The sequence below is a fragment of the Ceratotherium simum genome, chromosome 2 (assembly GCF_057802395.1).
Source record: "Ceratotherium simum simum isolate JZ-2026a chromosome 2, ASM5780239v1, whole genome shotgun sequence".
NCBI lineage: Eukaryota > Metazoa > Chordata > Mammalia > Perissodactyla > Rhinocerotidae > Ceratotherium > Ceratotherium simum.
In genome coordinates, this window is record NC_141901.1 from 10,336,348 (window position 1) to 10,355,926 (window position 19,579).

At 35.7% G+C, this 19,579-nt stretch overlaps 1 protein-coding gene across 2 annotated transcripts in view; it reads left to right on the top strand.

The window, feature by feature from the left end:
* RABGAP1L (RAB GTPase activating protein 1 like) overlaps nt 1-19,579 on the top strand; it is a 701,003-nt gene that overhangs the window by 97,914 nt on the left and 583,510 nt on the right. For both annotated transcript variants that reach the window (XM_087438180.1, XM_004425016.3), the window contains one exon: nt 787-897. In XM_087438180.1, the coding sequence (XP_087294306.1) occupies nt 787-897 (111 nt within the window). The remainder of the gene's footprint in view (nt 1-786; nt 898-19,579) is intronic.

Here is a 19,579-nt window from a genome sequence, read left to right on the forward strand (position 1 = left end):
TATTTAGATTGTTTTTCTCAAGTTCAAAAATACATTATAGGAAACAGTTATACTTTTTAACCATCACCTGTGTGCCTTAACTGTGCCTTTAATTCTAACAATAATTGTTAGGTAGGTATTTTATCTCTTTTTCACAGATACAGAAGTTGAGTCTTATTTCAAATAAGTTGCTCAAGGTGTTTTTCCTTTTAAGATAAGACAACCTATATTTTAGACATTTATTGTTTTATTGAATTAATTCTTAAGAATAGTCAGTCTGCTCTAGGCTGAATTTAACTTGCCCCAATCTATATCTGTTTGTTCATCCTTTATTTATATTTACTTGGACGTGTCGCAGTCATTTCAAATTCTAGATATTTAAAAGGACGCTCTTCTCACTTTGTTTTGCCTTGGGTTTCACTATGTTAAAGGCACTCATGGATGGCCACACAACCAGGTAAATCGGAAATGTGACAGTCTTAAAAAATAATTAAACCATATTCCTAAACTTTTTAAATTTAAAACTAAAATTCAAAATGATGTCATTTTAGAAATCTTGTTTTTAACCTTGGTTAGAGATAAAATATAAGGCTCTTGTAAATCCCATTTAAAACTTAATAGCAACTCTATTTTGCTGAGTATAAAATTTGTGGTTTGTTACTCTGGCAAGATGAGAGTTTAGTGCATCTTAAGAATAAGGGTGGTGTTGCTTCAATACCTTATCTCATTCTAACTTTGGAATAGATTATCTTATTTTATTGTATTAATTATTGTATTGGTAATTCCTGCTCTTTTTGCATCTTTCAGTCCTGTGCCTAAGGATAGAGATAAATTTTATTTCAAGTTAAAGCAAGGAATAGAGAAGAAGGTTGTGATTACAGTGCAGCAACTTTCTAACAAAGAATTAGCTATTGAAAGGTAAGCAGCTTGCTCCTAAATGTTATCAAAAACTTGTGTTGACATTGTTACTGTATTTTAAGAGATGTACTATTGACTCTCAGCTGTCTTTTCACCATACTTGAGTTTCTCCATTTAAAAATGAGAATGAGGGGCGGCCCCCGTGGCTTAGCGGTTAAGTGCGCGCGCTCCGCTACTGGCGGCCCGGGGTTCGGATCCCGGGCGTGCACCGACGCACCGCTTCTCCAGCCATGCTGAGGCCGCGTCCCACATACAGCGGCTAGAAGGATGTGCAGCTATGACGTACAACTATCTACTGGGGTTTTGGGGGGAAAAAAAAGGAGGAAGATTGGCAATAGATGTTAGCTCAGAGCCCGTCTTCCTCAGCAAAAAGAGGAGGATTAGCACGGATGTTAGCTCAGGGCTGATCTTCCTCACAAAAAAAAAAAAAATGAGAATGAAAATCAAAATGGTTTCCTCACTTAAATAAGTTAGATGTAACTGGTTCATTGAAAATGTCAATTGATGAGGGAAAGAAACATGAAATGGCTTCATTTTTTCAGTAATAACTGATTCAACCCTGTTTGTTCACATTTCTTTTTCCTGCTGTCCATCGTTTACATATAGATCAGATACCTCAAATTCTCATTCATCTTTGATTATTAAAAAGTCCATTTAGTTACTGGGATTTCATAAACTTAAAAGTCACATACATCGTTTAAGTATATAAATACGTACACACACATACATATATGTGTGTGCGTGCATTTATATATTTATGTATATATTTGACCATATAAAAACAAAACAAATCTTGTAGGACAGAAGATACCATAAACAAAGAATAACAAATGATAATTCTGTAAAAAATATTTGTAATGTAAATGACAGATGAAAGGTTAATACACATAAATTTCTTAACAATTGGCAGGAAAAAAGGAGGAGAAAAACAAGAGTATAAATAGACAAATCACAGGAAAGCTGTTCACGTGGCTAACAAACATATGTCAAGATGTCCCAATTCACGAATAGATGGAATTGTAATTAATGTAATAGTAGGATATCAGATTGGCAAAAGTAACATGTAGAGCTGATGGGGATCTGTGGAAAAGGGGAAAGTGTGTGTATATCGTTTTTGAAAAGCAATCTGGCAACATTTATAAAGATAAAAAAATACCTATAATTGAACATATTAGTCCCATTCTAGGGAATCTGTCCTGTTGGAAATGAAAGTACACTAAGGACATGTTTTCAAGGATATTTGTTACAGTGTTGTTTATAGTGGCAAAAAACTGGAAATAAAAACAAATACCTATTCACTTGGCTTCAAGGAGTGGGAGACATTGGCGATCATCACCAGAGAAAGAAAAACCTGTTCATGAAGGCTGCGGTCCACTATGACCGCTCCCTCTCCCCCCCACATTCGCTAGATGGGGATGCAGGTGGGGCCAGTTGAGGTGGTGGCTGATGGCATCATGACCACCTCAGTCCCTCTAAAATGTAGGAGGAGGTGTCTGGCGCCCGGTTATCTGCGGCTTTCGTTAGAATGTCAGGTGTTGGGTCGGCCCCGTGGCTTAGCGGTTGGGTGCGTGCGCTCCGCTGCTGGCGGCCCGGGTTCGGATCCCGGGCGCGCACTGATGCACCGCTTCTCCGGCCATGCTGGGGCCGCGTCCCACGTACAGCAACTGGAAGGATGTGCAGCTGTGACGTGCAACTATCTACTGGGGCTTTGGGGGAAAAATAAATAAAAATTAAAAAAAAAAAAAAAAAGAATGGCAGGTGTTTAGCTCCACTTTGTTCCCATCTTTGGGTCCTACTGCCAGCGTCCAGATAACAGAAAAAAAGTTCTGTTCAGCATCCTGGTACAGTGATGCGTGCGTGTGTTTTTAATTGTTTTTGAAGTTTGACCTTATAGAAAAACCATGTTTCATCAATTTTAAGATGCACATGTTTTCATATTTAACATCTCTGAAATTGTGGTGTGTTTAACAATTGGTGGCATCTTATAATTATAGTTATCTTTTTTTCCCTTTCTTACTGGTATAAAAAATAATTGTGAATCTTAAAATTGGTGGCTTCTTAAAATTGATGAAAAATAGCTGAAGATTAAGGGCATTGTTGATTTTGGATATTTTAGTTATTAAAGAATGATGGTGAGATTTTAATTTTCTTTTTTGTTAACAGTAGGTACAGCAATCTTTTAATCTTTTTATTTTGAAGTAATTTCAAACTTACAAAATAAAACTGGTAAAATTTACTAAATAAAACTTGTACAGAGAATACCTGTATACTCTTTACTCAGAATTACCTATTGGTAACATTTTACTTCATTTGCTTTGCACCCACTTTGTCAATCTCTCAATTCCTCTTCTCTCTCGCTCTCTCTCTTGCTCTCTGTCTCTCTCTCACTCTCTCAATCTTTCTCTCCCTACCTGCAGACACACACACACACACACACTATTGTTTTTTTAAACAATTTAAGAGTAAGTTACATACATCATGGCATTTTATCCTGATATACTTCCTTAGGAAATATGTCTTTGCTAAAGATAGGGATAGGGATATCTCTTATATAACCACATTATATGTATCAACTTCAGTAAATTTAGCTTTCATGCATGCTTTTTGTCTAACCTACCATCTGTCTCCAGTTTTGTCAGTTAACCCAGTAACATCCTTTTCCCGCTCTAGTTCGGGGTTCACACTAGGGTCAGATATTGCATTTAGTTGCCATATGTCTTTAGCTCTCTTTAATCTGGAAACATTCCCACAGACTTTCTCTGTCTCTTACAACATGGATATTTTTGAAGAATACATTGCTTTACCCTCTTTTTAATATAACATTGCTCATTTTGCGTTTATTTAACATTTATTTTGTGATTAGATTCAGATTATATATTGCTGCGTAGGTGATGTTGTTTCCTTCACAATGTTTCCCATCCGGAGGTACTTGATAACCATCTGTCCCTCGCTGGTGATGTTAATTTTGATTACCCAGTCAAGATGTCTGATTTCCCCACTGTAATTCCTTTTTTTTTCTCCCTTGGAACTAGTAAGCAGTCTGTGAGGAGAGCCCTGAAAATATCCTGCTTCTCATGAAAACTTCCTTCAGCGTTTATTCATGATTCTTGTCTGATCTAGTCTTTACTGTGATGAATGCAAAATGATAATTTTGCATCTCCTGCGCTTTCTCTAGATTTATCAGTCAGCTCTTGGCATTCTGTTATAAGCCAGAGCTCTTCTTCTCTTCCATTTACTTATCTCCTTATTATTGGTATAGACTTCTGAACTTGTACGCCTCCGCAATAGTTTATAATTCACTACAGTGCTCCATTATTTGGTGCTTAGATTGTCCCAGAATTTGCCAGTGGGAGCCCCTTCAAACCATGTGTCCTTATGACATGCCCCCAGCACTTCCTTTCTGGCATAGCAAAAGTCAGCTTTCCGTTTAAGAAGTCTGTAGTAACACAAGCAAAGAAGTATTAAGCACTGAGTAATTTAACTTTTAGTAAATCGTATTTAAACATCCTGGAGTTTTATGATCGAATGGTGTATTATGCTTCTGCTATAGAGGCCTGTACTCTGCTTGTGTATAAAGCAGTTCTTCCTTTTCCCAATGAGGGGCTCAAAGTTTCATCAACTTGAATATAGAAATCTTGATGAATATAGGGGAAATAGTTGAATGCCTAATTATAATGTTTTCTTTTAACTTAAACATTTACACATACCTTTTAAATATATTACACAAAATAACTTAGAAATGTTGCTTTTTGCCCACTCACATATTCATAAAACAACTTTATTCAGACTCTCAATAATCTTTAACATCGGCGTCTTCATTATCACTTAAGCTACTTTTTGAATAATTTTAAGAGATTTTTCCAGAGCCCATTATCTCAATTTTTGCCTCAGTTGTTTGAGATAAAGCAATTTTTGAAGCAGTATATATTGTTATCATTAGAAATTTTACCTAAGCCACCAGTACCCATTTGTATAACATTAGGATAGTTAAAAAAAAGACTCATTCCATATATAACCATTTACTGTATTGCTTTTATTTTAATATAATTGATGATAATATCTAACAACTATGGATCATATATCCAGCAGTAATTCCTAAATCCATGTTAAGTTTCTTTGCTTCCTTTTTCACATGTTCTGTCAGATGACCTCTATAAACATCCAAACTAAAATTAACTGAGATTGCTTCAGGCTAATGGGTCTTCTCCCCAAAATACTTTGTTCAACATAACAGAATTTTCTGTGATATGGGAAATTTTGTAAAAACTCGGATTTATCTTTTTTGGAAAAAGAAACTCTTGCCTTTTATTGGTTTATATGTGGTATTTAAGGTGTTTAAATCGAAAATGAAAATGGTGGAATTTAAGGTAATCCGGTAGGTGGCAGTCTTGTCAAGAGAATTCTTAACATCTCTGAATCTTAAACATTGTTGCTGACAAAGTTAATTCGTAGTATAAAGACATTTATGTGAAAGAAAATCTTTCAAATTTTATAATTTTGGCTTATCTTCTGAAAGAGAAAATGATCTTTTTTTTTTTTTCTTGAGGAAGATTAGCCCTGAGCTAACATCTGTTGCCAATCTTCCTCTTTTTGCTTGAGGAAGATTCGCCCTGAGCTAACATCTGTACCAGTCTTCCTCTATTTTTTTGTACGTGGGTTGCCTCCACAGCATGGCTGCTAACGAGTGGTGTAGGTCCGCGCCTGGGAACCAAACCTGGACTGCTGAAGTAGAGCTCGCCAAACTTAACCACTAGGCCACGGGGCTGGCCCCAGATTTATCATTTTTAAAAACAACTTTTCATTATGTAAAATTTCCAACATACACAAAAGTAGAAAGAATAATATATTGAACCCCAGTGCATCCATCACCCACCCCAAATGCTAATTTTCAATATTTTGGGTTTTTTTTAACATTAATTTTTATTATGAAAGAAGCCATTTCTCTTTGCATTTAAATGTTCAAGTGTTGCTCATGTATAGATATTTGACAAATTATACTGCCGTTCTCTGTCTTGACCCCTTTGAAGGCAAGTACTATGTCATTTATCCCAGAATATTCAACATCTAGCACAGTGCTAGGAACACAGAGCTTTGTAGTTAGCTACTTAATCCTTGGTTAGGAATTTCTCTGTGCTGGGCACTGTTCTAGGTGCTGCCTATGAGGTGTAGGTACTGTTATCCACATTGTACAGTTGAGGAAACTGAGTCACATAGAGGTTAAATAACTTGCCCAGGGTCATATAATTAATATTTAAATCAAGTCCATCTGGTACCAGAATACATGTTCTCTACTGCCTCTTTCAAAAAACTTGTTGAATAAATGAATAAACAGTATATTAAAATTTTATAAAGTTAGAGCATTGACTAAATTCGTTGTAATGTAGAGGGAGTAAGAGAACACTGAGAACAGGAGAACCTGGTAGAGTCCTACTTTGTTTAGAGGATATGTAAAAATTGCTTTCAGATCTTGAACATTTCTAATATTCTTTTGTTTTTCTCAAGCAGTCATGTTAGATTTTACATATTAAGCTTTCTTTAGGAACTGGATGTAAGAGAGAAAATAATAATAACAGCCAAGATTTATCGAACACTTGCTGTGTGATGGCCATTGTACAATTTAATTGTCATAACAACACATGAGGAAGGTATAATTATTACCCTTTTTTTTGCAGATGATAAAACACAGGCTTAATGAGGTTAAGTAACTTTGGTCACTTGGCCAGGAACTGGTAGAGGCAGGGTTTAAATCAAGGCCATTTGATTCCTGAGTGTATACTCTTAAAGACTATATCCAATTAAATCTTCATTATACACTAAGTTTAAAATTAAACCAGTTAGAAAATAAATGAATCGGTATTCTTTTGCGTATTTCCAGCAGAATTTGAACGTGAGAATATAGATGTTGGGGCATCCAAGTGAGTGCTCAGTGACTTCAAACCCAGGGGCATCATGCCCTGGGAGAAAAGCTGATGGATTTCTAGAAGAGAAAACAATAATAACAACTGAGAGGAGAAAGCAAAATGATTGTAATCTGAAATCTGTGAGAAGAGCCAGGCCTAAGCCTAATTATTGAGAGGCCCAGTTAAAATGTTAAAGTGTGTGCAGATCCAGTCAGGTCAAGCTCTTCTGGCATTTCTGAAGCAGAAACGGCAATCATCTCTGACCCTGGCCAGCTCGCATTTCCATGGGTTTTGGTATTAACACGTGTGGAAATACTGCAAAAGATTTTCTTGCATACTACTAAATTGATATGGATTTTTAAAGCTTTATCTAGTGTTTAAAATACACTATTACTAGCAATATTACATAGCACCCAGTTTGATAGTTTGAGTAGATTGTTGGTTATGCTTGTTACCAAACAGTGAGGCGTGAATTTTTCAGTTTTTGCTGTATTAGTTTTCTGACTAGTTGATTTTTCCCAAGTATTACTTCTTATTTTATAATAAAATGATTCAAGACAAATAATACCATATACATTTATAAAATGGACTTCTTTATGATTCCCTAACAAGAACTGGTGTTCTAGTGATGGTAATTTCAGGCCTTCAGTGGAAGGTTAGTTGGGAAGAGATTTTTGGCTTCAGGATTTTATGTCTGTCAAATCACTGTGTACCCAGGGATCTGCCCTGATGCTTGCTCTGTGAACCAGAATGAAGTATTGATACAGCAAGCAGAGTACAATTATTAGATTTGTTATAAGCATACAACTCCGTTTGTACTAACATGGGCTAACACTGCTAGAAAGAAAGGATTTCCATTAGTCACCTTTATCTGATCCTAATTTGAGGGAATACAATCATTACATATACATTAAAAATATATATATAACACATCATTGCTAAAAGGCAGTTTGATCATTTGTGGAGTGATTCAGAGATGTGCCTATTTTGATAGTCAATTCTGCTTCAGTTTTTAATTTGTGCTTGCTGGCTTGCAGCAAAAACAATATAATGAGAAATTGAAGCATTACGTGCCATACTTCATAGCACGAGTGATTGACAGGTACCTTTCCTTGTGTTATTTTCTTAGGGAAAAAATTTCCAAGCCAAGGAGTACTGAAAAAAAAATTCACCTGGAGCTCTTTTCTTCTCACAGAACAGACAATTTTCTAGTATGATTTTACATCACTAAAGTAGATGGGTGGTAGAACTTGAACTCTTTATTATTTTTGGGCTGATCTAGTTTGATGTTAGACCATTCTGAGGGTTTTGCTGAATTTACGTAGCACTTATTTTTGCCTTCACCCTAGCAAGTTGTTACAGTTTCTTTAGTTAGAGAAAGAAGCTCAAGTTACTGACTTCAAGTTGCCTAGATGTTGGTTTGATTTGCATCTTTTATTCTTTTATGTAAATTAGTGTATCTATGAAATCTTTTACCCAAATCAAGAGTTTTAGAGGTTCTAATAATTTTTCTTAAAGGACGTCATTCTTCTCTATCCTGAAAAAGCTAGTGGGGCGACCCAAAGTCTGCATAATATTTTAAAAGCTGCTCTATGAACTTACTCATTTGTTGTTGGAGTTTTTTTTTTAAGGCAGTAGAAAGATAACTCTCTTTTTCCTTGGGAAAACGGGGTGTATTTATACAGAAATACTTGCATTGTTCTCTGATAGTTATTTCAAGTGACACTTGATAAAGAGCTATTGGCATTATCAGGTGCTTTGGAGAGTGAATAATTGCAAGCTTCCATCCATCTCTCAGCCTTGGGACTGGAACTTGTAATTAGGACAGAATTTTCAATATCGTCCTTTGCTGGCACTCAGTAAAGGGAGGTGACACTGTGGGAGTAGCTATATAATACTATTACCTTTCCAGCATTGTATTTTAAGAAATACTTTTTTTATATTAGCAATGAAAATATACATTATTTTCTGTAATACGTTTTTATAAGTTGATCTATTCTAGGTGTCTTGGAGCTCATTTTTAATAAACTTTTAAATTTGAAGTTATTATAGACTCACAGGAAGTTACAATAACAGTGCAGAGAGGCCTCGTGACTTCCCCCAGCTTCCCCCAGTGATAACATCTTACATAACTATAGTACAATATACAAACTAGAAAGTTGACATTGGTACAATCTATAGACCTCTTTTGGAGCTCTTTTTGAATCCTTTTATAAATTATAGTATACTTCTATAATATAATATAATTTCTTAATTAAGTAGTTACTTATTTTTCTAGTGGCAAGAGATCTTTATTTAGCTTTATTATATACCCAGAAGTGGAATTGCTGGATCGTATGGTAGATCTATTTTTAATTTTTTGAGGATCCTCTGTATTGTTTTCCATAATGGCTGAACCAATTTACATTCTTATTTTACATTAAGAAAATAATTTCTTAATTTATTGGTTTAAGAAATTTTAATTTCTAACCTGGCTGTTAAGTAATTAGAGGAGATGGGGTATTTTGTGTGTGTGTGTGAGAGGAAGATTGGCCCTGAGCTAACATCTGTTGCCAATCCTCCTCTTTTTGCTTAAGGAAGATCATCACTGAGCTAACAACTGTGCCAGTCTTCCTTTACTTTATATATGGGATGCTCCTACAGCATGGCTTGAGCGGTGTGTAGGTCCATCCCCGGGATCTGAACCTGCGAACCCGAGGCCACCGAAGCAGAATACATGAACTTAACTACTACGCCACTGGGGCGGCCCAGAGAGATGGGCTATTTTAATTGTAACTTATGCCAGTTATCAATTTATTGTCTCTTGGTTCCAGATCTACCCTCTTCATCTGCGTTAGTGGAGCTGTATGCATTTCTTCTTTGCAGCAAGCACTATATTAAATTGTGCCAGTAGAGGGTGCTGGAGAGACACTGCAGGAGGAAGGGACTTCTCTTCCTGGTTCTGGTGTGCTGTGATTGTTATTTCTGGCTCTTGCTGCAAGATTCTAGGACATCCGGTGGTGCTGTGCTCCAGCTGTGCACCAGTGCGTGCACTCCCTCTGCGAGCTCATAGCCCTGGTCCTGGTTCAGCGACATCTTCCTGTAGCCCTCCAGACACAGTGGGCCCCAGGCCTCACACCACTCTGTCAGTGAGCAGGCTCTGGAAGCCCTGATTTCCCTTGTTCACCTGCCTGCCAACCTTGGCTGCCTGCAGTCTGGAGGATGTTTTCCTCTTGCTTGTGGTCCAGCTTTGCCTGGGTAGTCCAGCAAATTTCTTTGCCATCCACTGAGCTGTAATCATACCTTCTCCAGTGAGATTTGAATACCAGCTTTAGGGAGAGGACCCGTCTTCCAAGTTTGTTCTTCCTTGGGATACTCTCCCTCAGCCTTAGGTATTCTTTAGAATTCTCTTTGTAGTTACTGTCCTATTACACTTAATAATTCTTTAAGGTAAACTTTCTGTATTCAAATTATTGTGTGTCCTCTCTCCTAATTGGACCTCAACTGACACTGTCTAATTGAATTAAATTGGTATCTAATGAAATTAACCAGTCCCATAGATAAAGTTTCTGATACATTTCTATGGGGAAAAAAAACCCAACTGGTTATTTTAGGTAGTCTTTTGACTGATAGTGTTTTAACTGTCATAATATTGGCAAAGATAATGACGACTACTCAATGATTTCTACCATATGTCCATTTCCATTCCAAGTATTTAATGCACAGTCTTTTTCGTACTAAAGCAAGAAACTCTGCAAAGTAAATTACCTTTTTATTTACAGTTTTTTGGAGAGAGGAAGCTGAAGTATATTATTTTGCCTTACTAAGAAACATAGCTAATAAGAGGCAACATGAGGATTTGAGTCCAGGGCATCTTGCTGTTCTTCCTAAAGCCTTTCCTTTTCTCTTTTGAATGACGTTTTTTGGGGGAGGGAGGGGTAATAGGAAGTATTAAGTATCTATAGATGTGATATAATTATTTTATATCACTAGTAAACATTGCTTAGTTACTAGCATATTGTCCTTATTTATAATGGTAGCATAGAGTTTTTGTTTTGGTTTTTTTTTTAAAGATATTTCATTGAAGGGAAGAGGGAGGAAGAATTACATAAAATGTTACTTTTATTTAGTAAGACTTTAGGCAATTAATTAACAAAAGTTAAATAAGTCTTATTTATATGTGAAATTTTGTATTTGTGCTTTCAATATTAATTTGATTTTCTCTATTTTCAATGTTTTTTTTTTTTTTTTTTGAGGAAGATCAGCCCTGAGCTAACATCCATGCTAATCCTCCTCTTTTTGCTGAGGAAGACTGGCTCTGAGCTAACATCTATGGCCAATCCTCCTCCTTTTGTTTTCCCCAAAGCCCCAGTAGATAGTTGTATGTCATAGTTGCACATCCTATTTTCAATATGTTTTAATAAACTTACTCATCCTTTTTATTCTCATGTTATTTTTCTAATTGTTATTCACATGTTTTCTTTAAGGTTTATCTATTTAGGTAAGTTATTCCATTATTCCACTGTACTACAGAAAATTATTATTCTTTTGATAACTAATCAAAGCTTTATATAGCTTAATTCACCTGTTTTAAATGGAATTGAGCTTCTGAGGAATCTATATTATTTTATACACAGATGATAGTGTTTTGTATAAAGTTTTCCTTGCTTAAAATGTAAATGCCAAAATAGGGCTGTGCAGAAAAGAGTTAACATAGCAGGCATGACATTGCTATTCCTAAAGGTCTGCTTGTAGGGTTGGTTCTTGATAGGCATCGGGAAACTTAGATTTTGGAAGGGTTTCCACCATTCCCAGAACTGATAAGAGTGGCTCACTGTGCCTAAACTGTTCGTACAAACAATGTGGTTTATGTTGAACTCCTACTTTCTTTCTGGAGTCTGGAATTTTGGTACATGCTAGGCAGAGGATGCCTATGTGACCAGCTCCCAATAAAAATCTCAAGTACTGGGTCTCTGTGAGCTTCTCTGGTAGATAACATTTCACATGTGTTGTCACAACTCGTTGCTGAAGGAATTAAGTGTGTCCTCTGTGACTCCACTGGGAGAGGACTCTTAGAGTTTGCACCTGGTTTCCTCCGAACTTCACCCCATATGCCTCTTCCCTTTGCTGATTTTGCTTTGTATCTGTTCATTCTCATAAACCATAGGCATTGGTACAACTATATGCTGGGTCCTGTGAGTCCTCATAGCAAATCATCAAACCTAGAGTGGTCTTTGGAACTCCAACACAAGGACATTTTTTCATGACTAGTTTTTCCTCCAGGAATCACATTTAAAATCACTGTTTTCTTCCTTGCAGTGTATATAGCTTTTATTGATTATAGTAAGTGAATATTTGCCTAATTGAAGGTCTCTTTATGAGGACGTAGGACAGCTTTTTTGGACCTTGTCTTCAGAGGAACAGTGGCATTTGGGAGATGAGGTAATGAGTTAATGTATAATAAATATATATTCGGTTTTTTATAATTTTGTAAACTCATCAACTGAGAGTGTCTCTGGACACCCAGAAGTAGTTATCTTTTCTTGATGCTCTTCATGTCAAACCTCCTCCATACTCATATATTCTGTTCCTCTCCCAACCCCCCATCAATAATAGTAAGAGGATGCCCAGAACTCCACATTCCTCTGGTAATACTGCTCTTTCCTTGACTTGTACACCTTAGTTGTCCAAAACTGGTGTAAAGCAGGGTACTCCAGAATTCTGCATGCTCTTGCCAAGATCCTTCTTCCTACCCTCAACCTTTAGCCTCAATGAAATAATCTATTGCTATTTTGCCTGTTTCTTTAAGGCCTTGTAAGAAGTCTAGGATTCCTGGGTTTTACATTAATACTCGGATTCTAATCCCCACATGACTCTGTATATCTCCTTATCTGATTTCCATCTCCCCACCTTTGCTCAGCTTCCTAAACCATTCCATTCTACACTCTGGCACTCATAGTCTGTCATCAGCACAATTCCTTTTATCTTCAACCTTGTTTCTGAATATTACCTTCACTTTATACAACCTGACTTTCGCCTGAGTCTGCTGCTTCCCTTACAGCCCTTTCAAATGAAGGCTGTTTTCTCTATTCACCCCTGTGATCTGGCCTGGAGGTGTGTAAGTATCCTTCTTGTGTGTCCTTGCTTCTTCCAAACGTTTGTTTCTCTTTCCTCCTTAAAAACTCCCAGCTTCAAAGTTTATGCTATCAGATTTTACCATCTGCTAACCTCTCTGGTTACAATTATCTACAAATCCTTGGAATTCCCATCATTCTTTGAAGATTTTAGCTCTTGGCTCACTGTCACTCTCTAATTATTGGCTTATCTTAATTTTTGGCAGTTTCATTATCTATGTAGGTGATTCTTCTAATAACCTAGCTTCTTAGTTTCTTGACCTCTTCTTGTCCAAAGATCTTGTCCTCCTCCGTACCTTACCCACCTACTTCTATGGTCATACTCTAGAATTTGTCATTACCAAATGACTTCCTTCATAATCTCAATTTCAAGTATTCTACTCTGATCACTGCCTCTCATCTCTCTAATTCACTCCTGTTTTCTCAATTCAGTTAATTCGTTGATCCCATTGAGACCAGTAATCTATGGTCCTATCATGTTTTACTGTCCTGCCCTCACTCACTTGTGTTTTTACTTGTCTCCTTCCCAATTTAGATTCCGTTATCTATCTTTATGAATTATTCCTTTATGTACTCCTACAACTCTCTTGCCCTCTTTTCCGTCTTCCTACTTGCCTGGCATATTCCCAGCTCTAGTTAATTCCAGCTTTCTGCTCCTTTGCACCTACACCTGGAAAAAAATATAATTATGGTGATAGGCTTTACTTTAGATTTATGACAATAACCTCAAGTGTACCTTAGTGTTGCTAGCATTTCTGTTTCATTTTGCTAGACAAGCTGTTTCATCTCTTTCCTAGACTATTTCACACCTTTTATTTAAACCTCCATCATGTCTTCTACCATGTTTACTCTCAGCCAATGACCTTTCTTATTTAAGATAATACAAGCAATAAGAACAGAACTTTAGATATTCCTATTACCTTGTCTACCAAGCTATCTTATCTGTGCTGTATATTCTCTCTTATGACTCTGAATGAAATGTTCATGCTCTGATGGCCAGCTTCCTACTTGTACTTCCTACTTACTCAGGCTGAAATACTTGGAGTCATACTTGACTCTTTTCTCTCTCACTGTATATCTAATTCATCAGTAAATCATATCAGTTCTGCTTCCAACTATATAAAAAAAGATAAAACTCTAGAGGAAAGAGAGAAAAGAAACATATATGCCTAGACATAGGAGAAAAGGTAGAAAAAAGAAAAAATAATTAGAAGAAAAAATGAAAGAGATGAAATTACAACTGGGAGACGAAGAAACAGGAACTCCAGGTAGAATCACTAGTATTCTTATTTTTGTTAAAAAGTTAGTAAAGTTGTTTATGCTTTAAATTTTATCATAAAATTGAATTTATGATTTATTTGCTGATGTTTGGCTCAACTCTACCTACATTTGATTTACCTTTGTGAAGGAGAAAATGGGCTCTTGTTAACCAACAGTAGCTATAGGGGGAAAATGTTATTTTTCTTTAAGATTTTTAATGTTTTTGAATTGCGTTTACAAGTATATTCAATTATAAAATAATTTGGATTTGGCTTTTGATTATTTTGATGCATATGCCTGGTATATGCAAAAGCCCAAATAATGTATTACTATCCAAAATTCCTTGATTATTCTTATTGAATAGTAAAGCAAAATAATTGAATTGCTAAGTGTTTTTAGCAGTCATCAAACCAAGTGTTAGATTTTGAAATTTATTGGTTTGATTGTTGTAATCTTTTTTAATATTATATTTTTATCTGAGTATAGCTAAGTTCTCATTTTGAGGAGAGCTAGTAAAAGTATTCATGTTTGCATCATGGTTCTGTATTCCAAATTTTGATCCATTCTTAATGTGGGAGTTAATGGGAACATGGTTGCCCAAGCATGGTATGGAGGTTGTTGGATGTTCTTGAAGTTTATTGGTTGATAATTCTTAAAAAAATGGACCTAAAAATATTATCTCTTCTTTAAAGCCTTCTTGTAGGGTAAATTCTTTGCACTGGTAGCAGATCTGAGGCAATCCTGAGCATCTATTTAAAATTTTTTTTTTTTCCTAATAATTACTCGTAGTGTTCCAGGAAATCTTTGGGGAACATATAAAATTTCCTACCTGATGAATGAAAAGAAAGAAAGAACTAGTTTTTCTAGTTTTTTTAATCTCTCTTGCTGAAGTATAGATCCTAATGGAGGGACTTCTTCCTGTTACTGGTGGCACTGAAGTTAATAGAGTGACGTTTTTAAGATCAGCAACTATGGAGTTCCCTCATCTGGGTTTGAATCCTGGATCTCCAGTGATGTTAGCTAAATTACTTAACTTCTCTATGCTTCAGTTTCCAATTTGTAAATTGTGAGTAGTACTTGCCTCTTAAGAATGTTGGGAGGATAAAGTTAAATAATACCTGTAAAATATTTGGAATAGTCCCTGACACACAATAAATGCTTAATAAATACTTGCCATTGTTATTATTGGTGGTACGATTACTACTGCCGCAATCATGATTTTTACTGAGACTGTTGGTACTTTGTGAGTGATAAGCGGAAATCAGAGTAGCCTATAAAGTCAGAATAGACTGCCACAGTGAGAAGGCAAAACCTTGGCTATATTTATTTAGAACCTATGTGTATATACAGGCAGTCTTTGCTTTGCAGGTATGATATCCGTGAATTTATGTTAACCTGGTTTAGTTAAAGAACATCAGTCCCTCAGCCACATGGTTCAAATTTTCCTTACCGTGGTGTATTAATTGTGAGTTATTGCATAAAGGGCAGACTTGGCTGTTAGCTCCTTAGTCACAGTCACTACATAAATGCACCATCAATGCCCAGTCACATCACTTCTTTCAAAGTCTGTTGCTGATTGGTCATGGTGTATCCATTGTTGAGTTCACTCACAGGCAGCAAAGTGTGTTGTTGTGTTGCTTCCTTGGTTTCTCAGTGATAAACCCATGTAACATTTTACAAAAATAGATAGTTGAAAGAGCTGGCCAACAAAGAAAAAAATGCAGCAAAGAAATGAAAAGTGGTAATGCTGAAAGTGAAATTGCATGTGATCTTTGAAGATTTGAAAAGGTGACAACAAAATGAAGGTAGGATGAGACCTAGCTCTGCATGAAACTATGGTATTTAAAAAGTCTAATGAATATAAAAACATGATACAGTCAGTCCAGCATCTTTTAGTTTAAATTTCGCTGGGAATAGAAAGCTGCTTATGGTTGAAATGGAGTGTTTACTTCTACGTTAGAGTGAAGACTGCAATAAAAAACAAAATTGCAGTCAGTTTTGCTAGCATTCAAGCTGAAGTTTTGAAGTTAGTTGCCACATTAAAAAGAAATGATAATTACAAGAAGAATGGAGGTCATGCAATTTTTTTAGCTGAGTTTTGGAAAAAATATGACATTAAAGTATGCAATTGAAAACATTCACGTATCTTGACAGGAAGCAACAATGAGTAGTATTAATGTAGTGTGGCAAAACTTTTACTGCACCATACAAATAACTGCAGTATTTGAATAGGACATAAATGGAGTTATAGAAAAAACAGCTGACCATTGGAATGTTGACACTGCCACTACTCAGTGGACTCTAGATATGCAGCCAGAGGAGCTTAGTGAAGGTGAACTTATCAGCATAAATAAGGCAAGAGGTTGTGATGACAAGGATGAATGTCCCAGAGGAAGTGACACCAGGAAATACTCCACGTTAAAGAAACTCTCAGAGAGATTTCACAGCATTGAGAGTGCAAAGGATAAAATATTGGAAGGTGATTCAGACTTAGAAAGGAGTTTGACAGTTTGCCGAGACATTGAAAAAATGTTTACTCTCTATTGTAAGTTAAAGAAGAAGAAAGCAAGCACTGTTCAAACTATTCTTAATAACTGTTTCCAAAGAAATAAAATACTTTAATGTTCAATGTTTCTAAGTACTTTAAGTTACAAAGTACTAAATAAATAATAGTTTTAGTTTTTTTTCAGTTTTCTATATATTTATAACTGACAGGAAGAGAGTTTTTAAAGTTTTGACAAAAATATTTAAAGATCACAGAGCAATTATAATTTTTCTCATTGATTATAAGATCACTTTGCACAGTTTCAGCTTGTATGGTTATTTTTATGGTTCTACACTACTGTGCATAGTGAGGACTTTTTTTTAAAATTTTTATTTATTTATTTTTTTCCCCCCAAAGCCCCAGTAGATAGTTGTATGTCATAGTTGCACAGCCTTCTAGTTGCTGTATGTGGAACACGGCCTCAGCATGGCCGGAGAAGCGGTGCGTCGGTGCGCGCCCGGGATCTGAACCCGGCCGCCAGCAGCGGAGCATGCACACTTAACCACTAAGCCACGGGGCCGGCCCTGTATATCTTTTTCTGCTTGATCCCTTTAGTAAGGGAAAAACAATCCCACCAATTTTATAGGAGACTTTTCCAACTATCTTTTGCTTTAATTTCTTTAAGGTGAGACTGATTGGGATTCCAATTTTTATGTAATTATGTAGTTTTTAGAATTTTTTATATTGTTCTAAAAAACTTTGAGCTTTTCCTCTTTGTAGTTCTGTGTACCCTTTTTGTCATACTATCACTTTTTCATTTTTAAAAATAACAAAAGTTTGGTCTAGTAAGAAACAGTGTTCTTTAACTGATGTTTGTCAGATGCCTACCTCCTTTCCTTCGCCTTCTCCTTTCCTCCCTTCTTAATTTTTATCCATGGTCTTCATGGAGGTATATAGAATTCTAATGATTTGATGGACTAAAAGCAAGAATAAAAAAAAAATTAGTTTCCTATTGTAGGACATTAACATATCTTTATTTTTCTCACTTTTTTCCATCAATGAAGTCTACAGCATTGCTAGTTAAGCTGAGTTTTTGGTGTTTCTGTGGATGTTAACTTGTTAAAAGCTCTTAAAAGCTCTGTTTTGAGTAAAAACTCACTAGGTATTATGGAAGACCAAACTTTCTCTTCTTAATAATAGTGGCAGTTGTAATAATAATTTGTGATTGGCAACTGCTCTGTAGTTTACAGTGTACTTTCACCATGAGTTTTTTCATTTCAACTTTACATTAGCACAGTGAACATGTAAGCAGGTAATATTTGTATTTCAGAAATGTGGAAAGTGAGACTTTGAAGTGTCTGACTTGCCCAGGATCACACAGGGAATTTATAATCTTTTCTACTGATAGGCAAAGGAGCTGGCAGAGTATAATGTGTAGAAGACCATGCAATTTTGGAGTCATAGACATGGGCTTGAATCCCAGTTCTATAATTTAATAGCTTTGTGGTTTGGACAAATCACTTCTACTTTCTGAAAACCAGTTTTATTATTTGTTAAATGAAGGTTGTTTTGAAATGTAAATGCAACAATATGGTAATGTCTGGCTTAAAGATAAGGCATTCAATAAAAAGTAGCTGCTATAATTAATATAATAATATCATCGTCATCTCATTCTCAGGAGGTTTGATTTCAAATTTTGGTTTAGGTCAGCTATTTACTATATTACAAATATTGTTGCTTGTGTCTCCTCTGTGCTTTGTTAACATTCTGTGCTTACAGCAACCATAGCACTTACCACATCAGGTTGTAATTGCCTGTTTACTATTTTCCTCCCCTACTAGACTGTGAGCTCCTTGAGAAAATAGGTGTGATAGCAATTTGCTTTCTACATTATTTATAGAGTTAATAAGAGAAGCTTGAATGCTTTGAACTCCCCAGTGAAACACTTAATATTTGCATTAGGTGTTTGTGGTACTAATAATATCTATCTAATTACTGACATATTATTTCTAATAGACCTTGCTTGTCTCCATAGGAAACCTGATGTGCTTTAATGAAGTATAATTTTGGAAATGACTAATACAGCTTGATAGAAAAAAGTATGCAGTTTTAGTGCAGGAAGAACCCTTAGAATTCATGTATTATACCTCTCCCATTTTCTAGAAGAGGAAGCAGAGGCCCAAGGAGGTTAGGTGATTTCTCTAAGGTCCCACTGGTGGTTGGTGGTAGGATTTTTAATTTATAACCCAGGAAAAGAGCAGTGTATTAAAGATCAGCAAAATAAGGTAATATGTGTTGCCGTTTAAGGAAAACCTAAACTTCCAAGGCTTCTTTTGCAGTAGAGTTTAACATAGGAAAATTATATTAAGAAATGTAAAACTGTACCCATTTTGTGATTTACCTGCAAGTGCTTGACAAATAAAATAATATAAAACTTTAGATTTTCAAAAACAGCAAAACAAAAGGTAGGGAGGCTGCGTACTAAACTGTTAGCATTGGTTCCTAAGGGGGCTGAAATTAGAGAGAGAAGCAAGACATTATTTTTTCCCAGTACACTTTGGCATTCATTAACTTTTTACAATGAATGTGTAATAGTTTTGTTACTTAAAAGCCCTATGACATAGAAAATTGTTCTTAAAAAAACCCATGAGAGATGTAAGCTGAAGCAAAGTATATAGGGAATGTGACACAAGTCTTCTGTCCTCATTGACCTGACTTTTTAGTTGGAGGGACCAAATTTTATATCTGAAAAAGAATTAACTCTTTTATTCTTGCCTATCAAGAATTTAAGGCAATAGTAGAAGAAATAGTACAATGAATTGCATGATTAATTAACATTTAATTTGTACAGGCAGTGTTTATTATAGGAGATCGGAGGAGAGAGATCATAGCAGTGTATAGTAATCATATTAAAATTATGAATA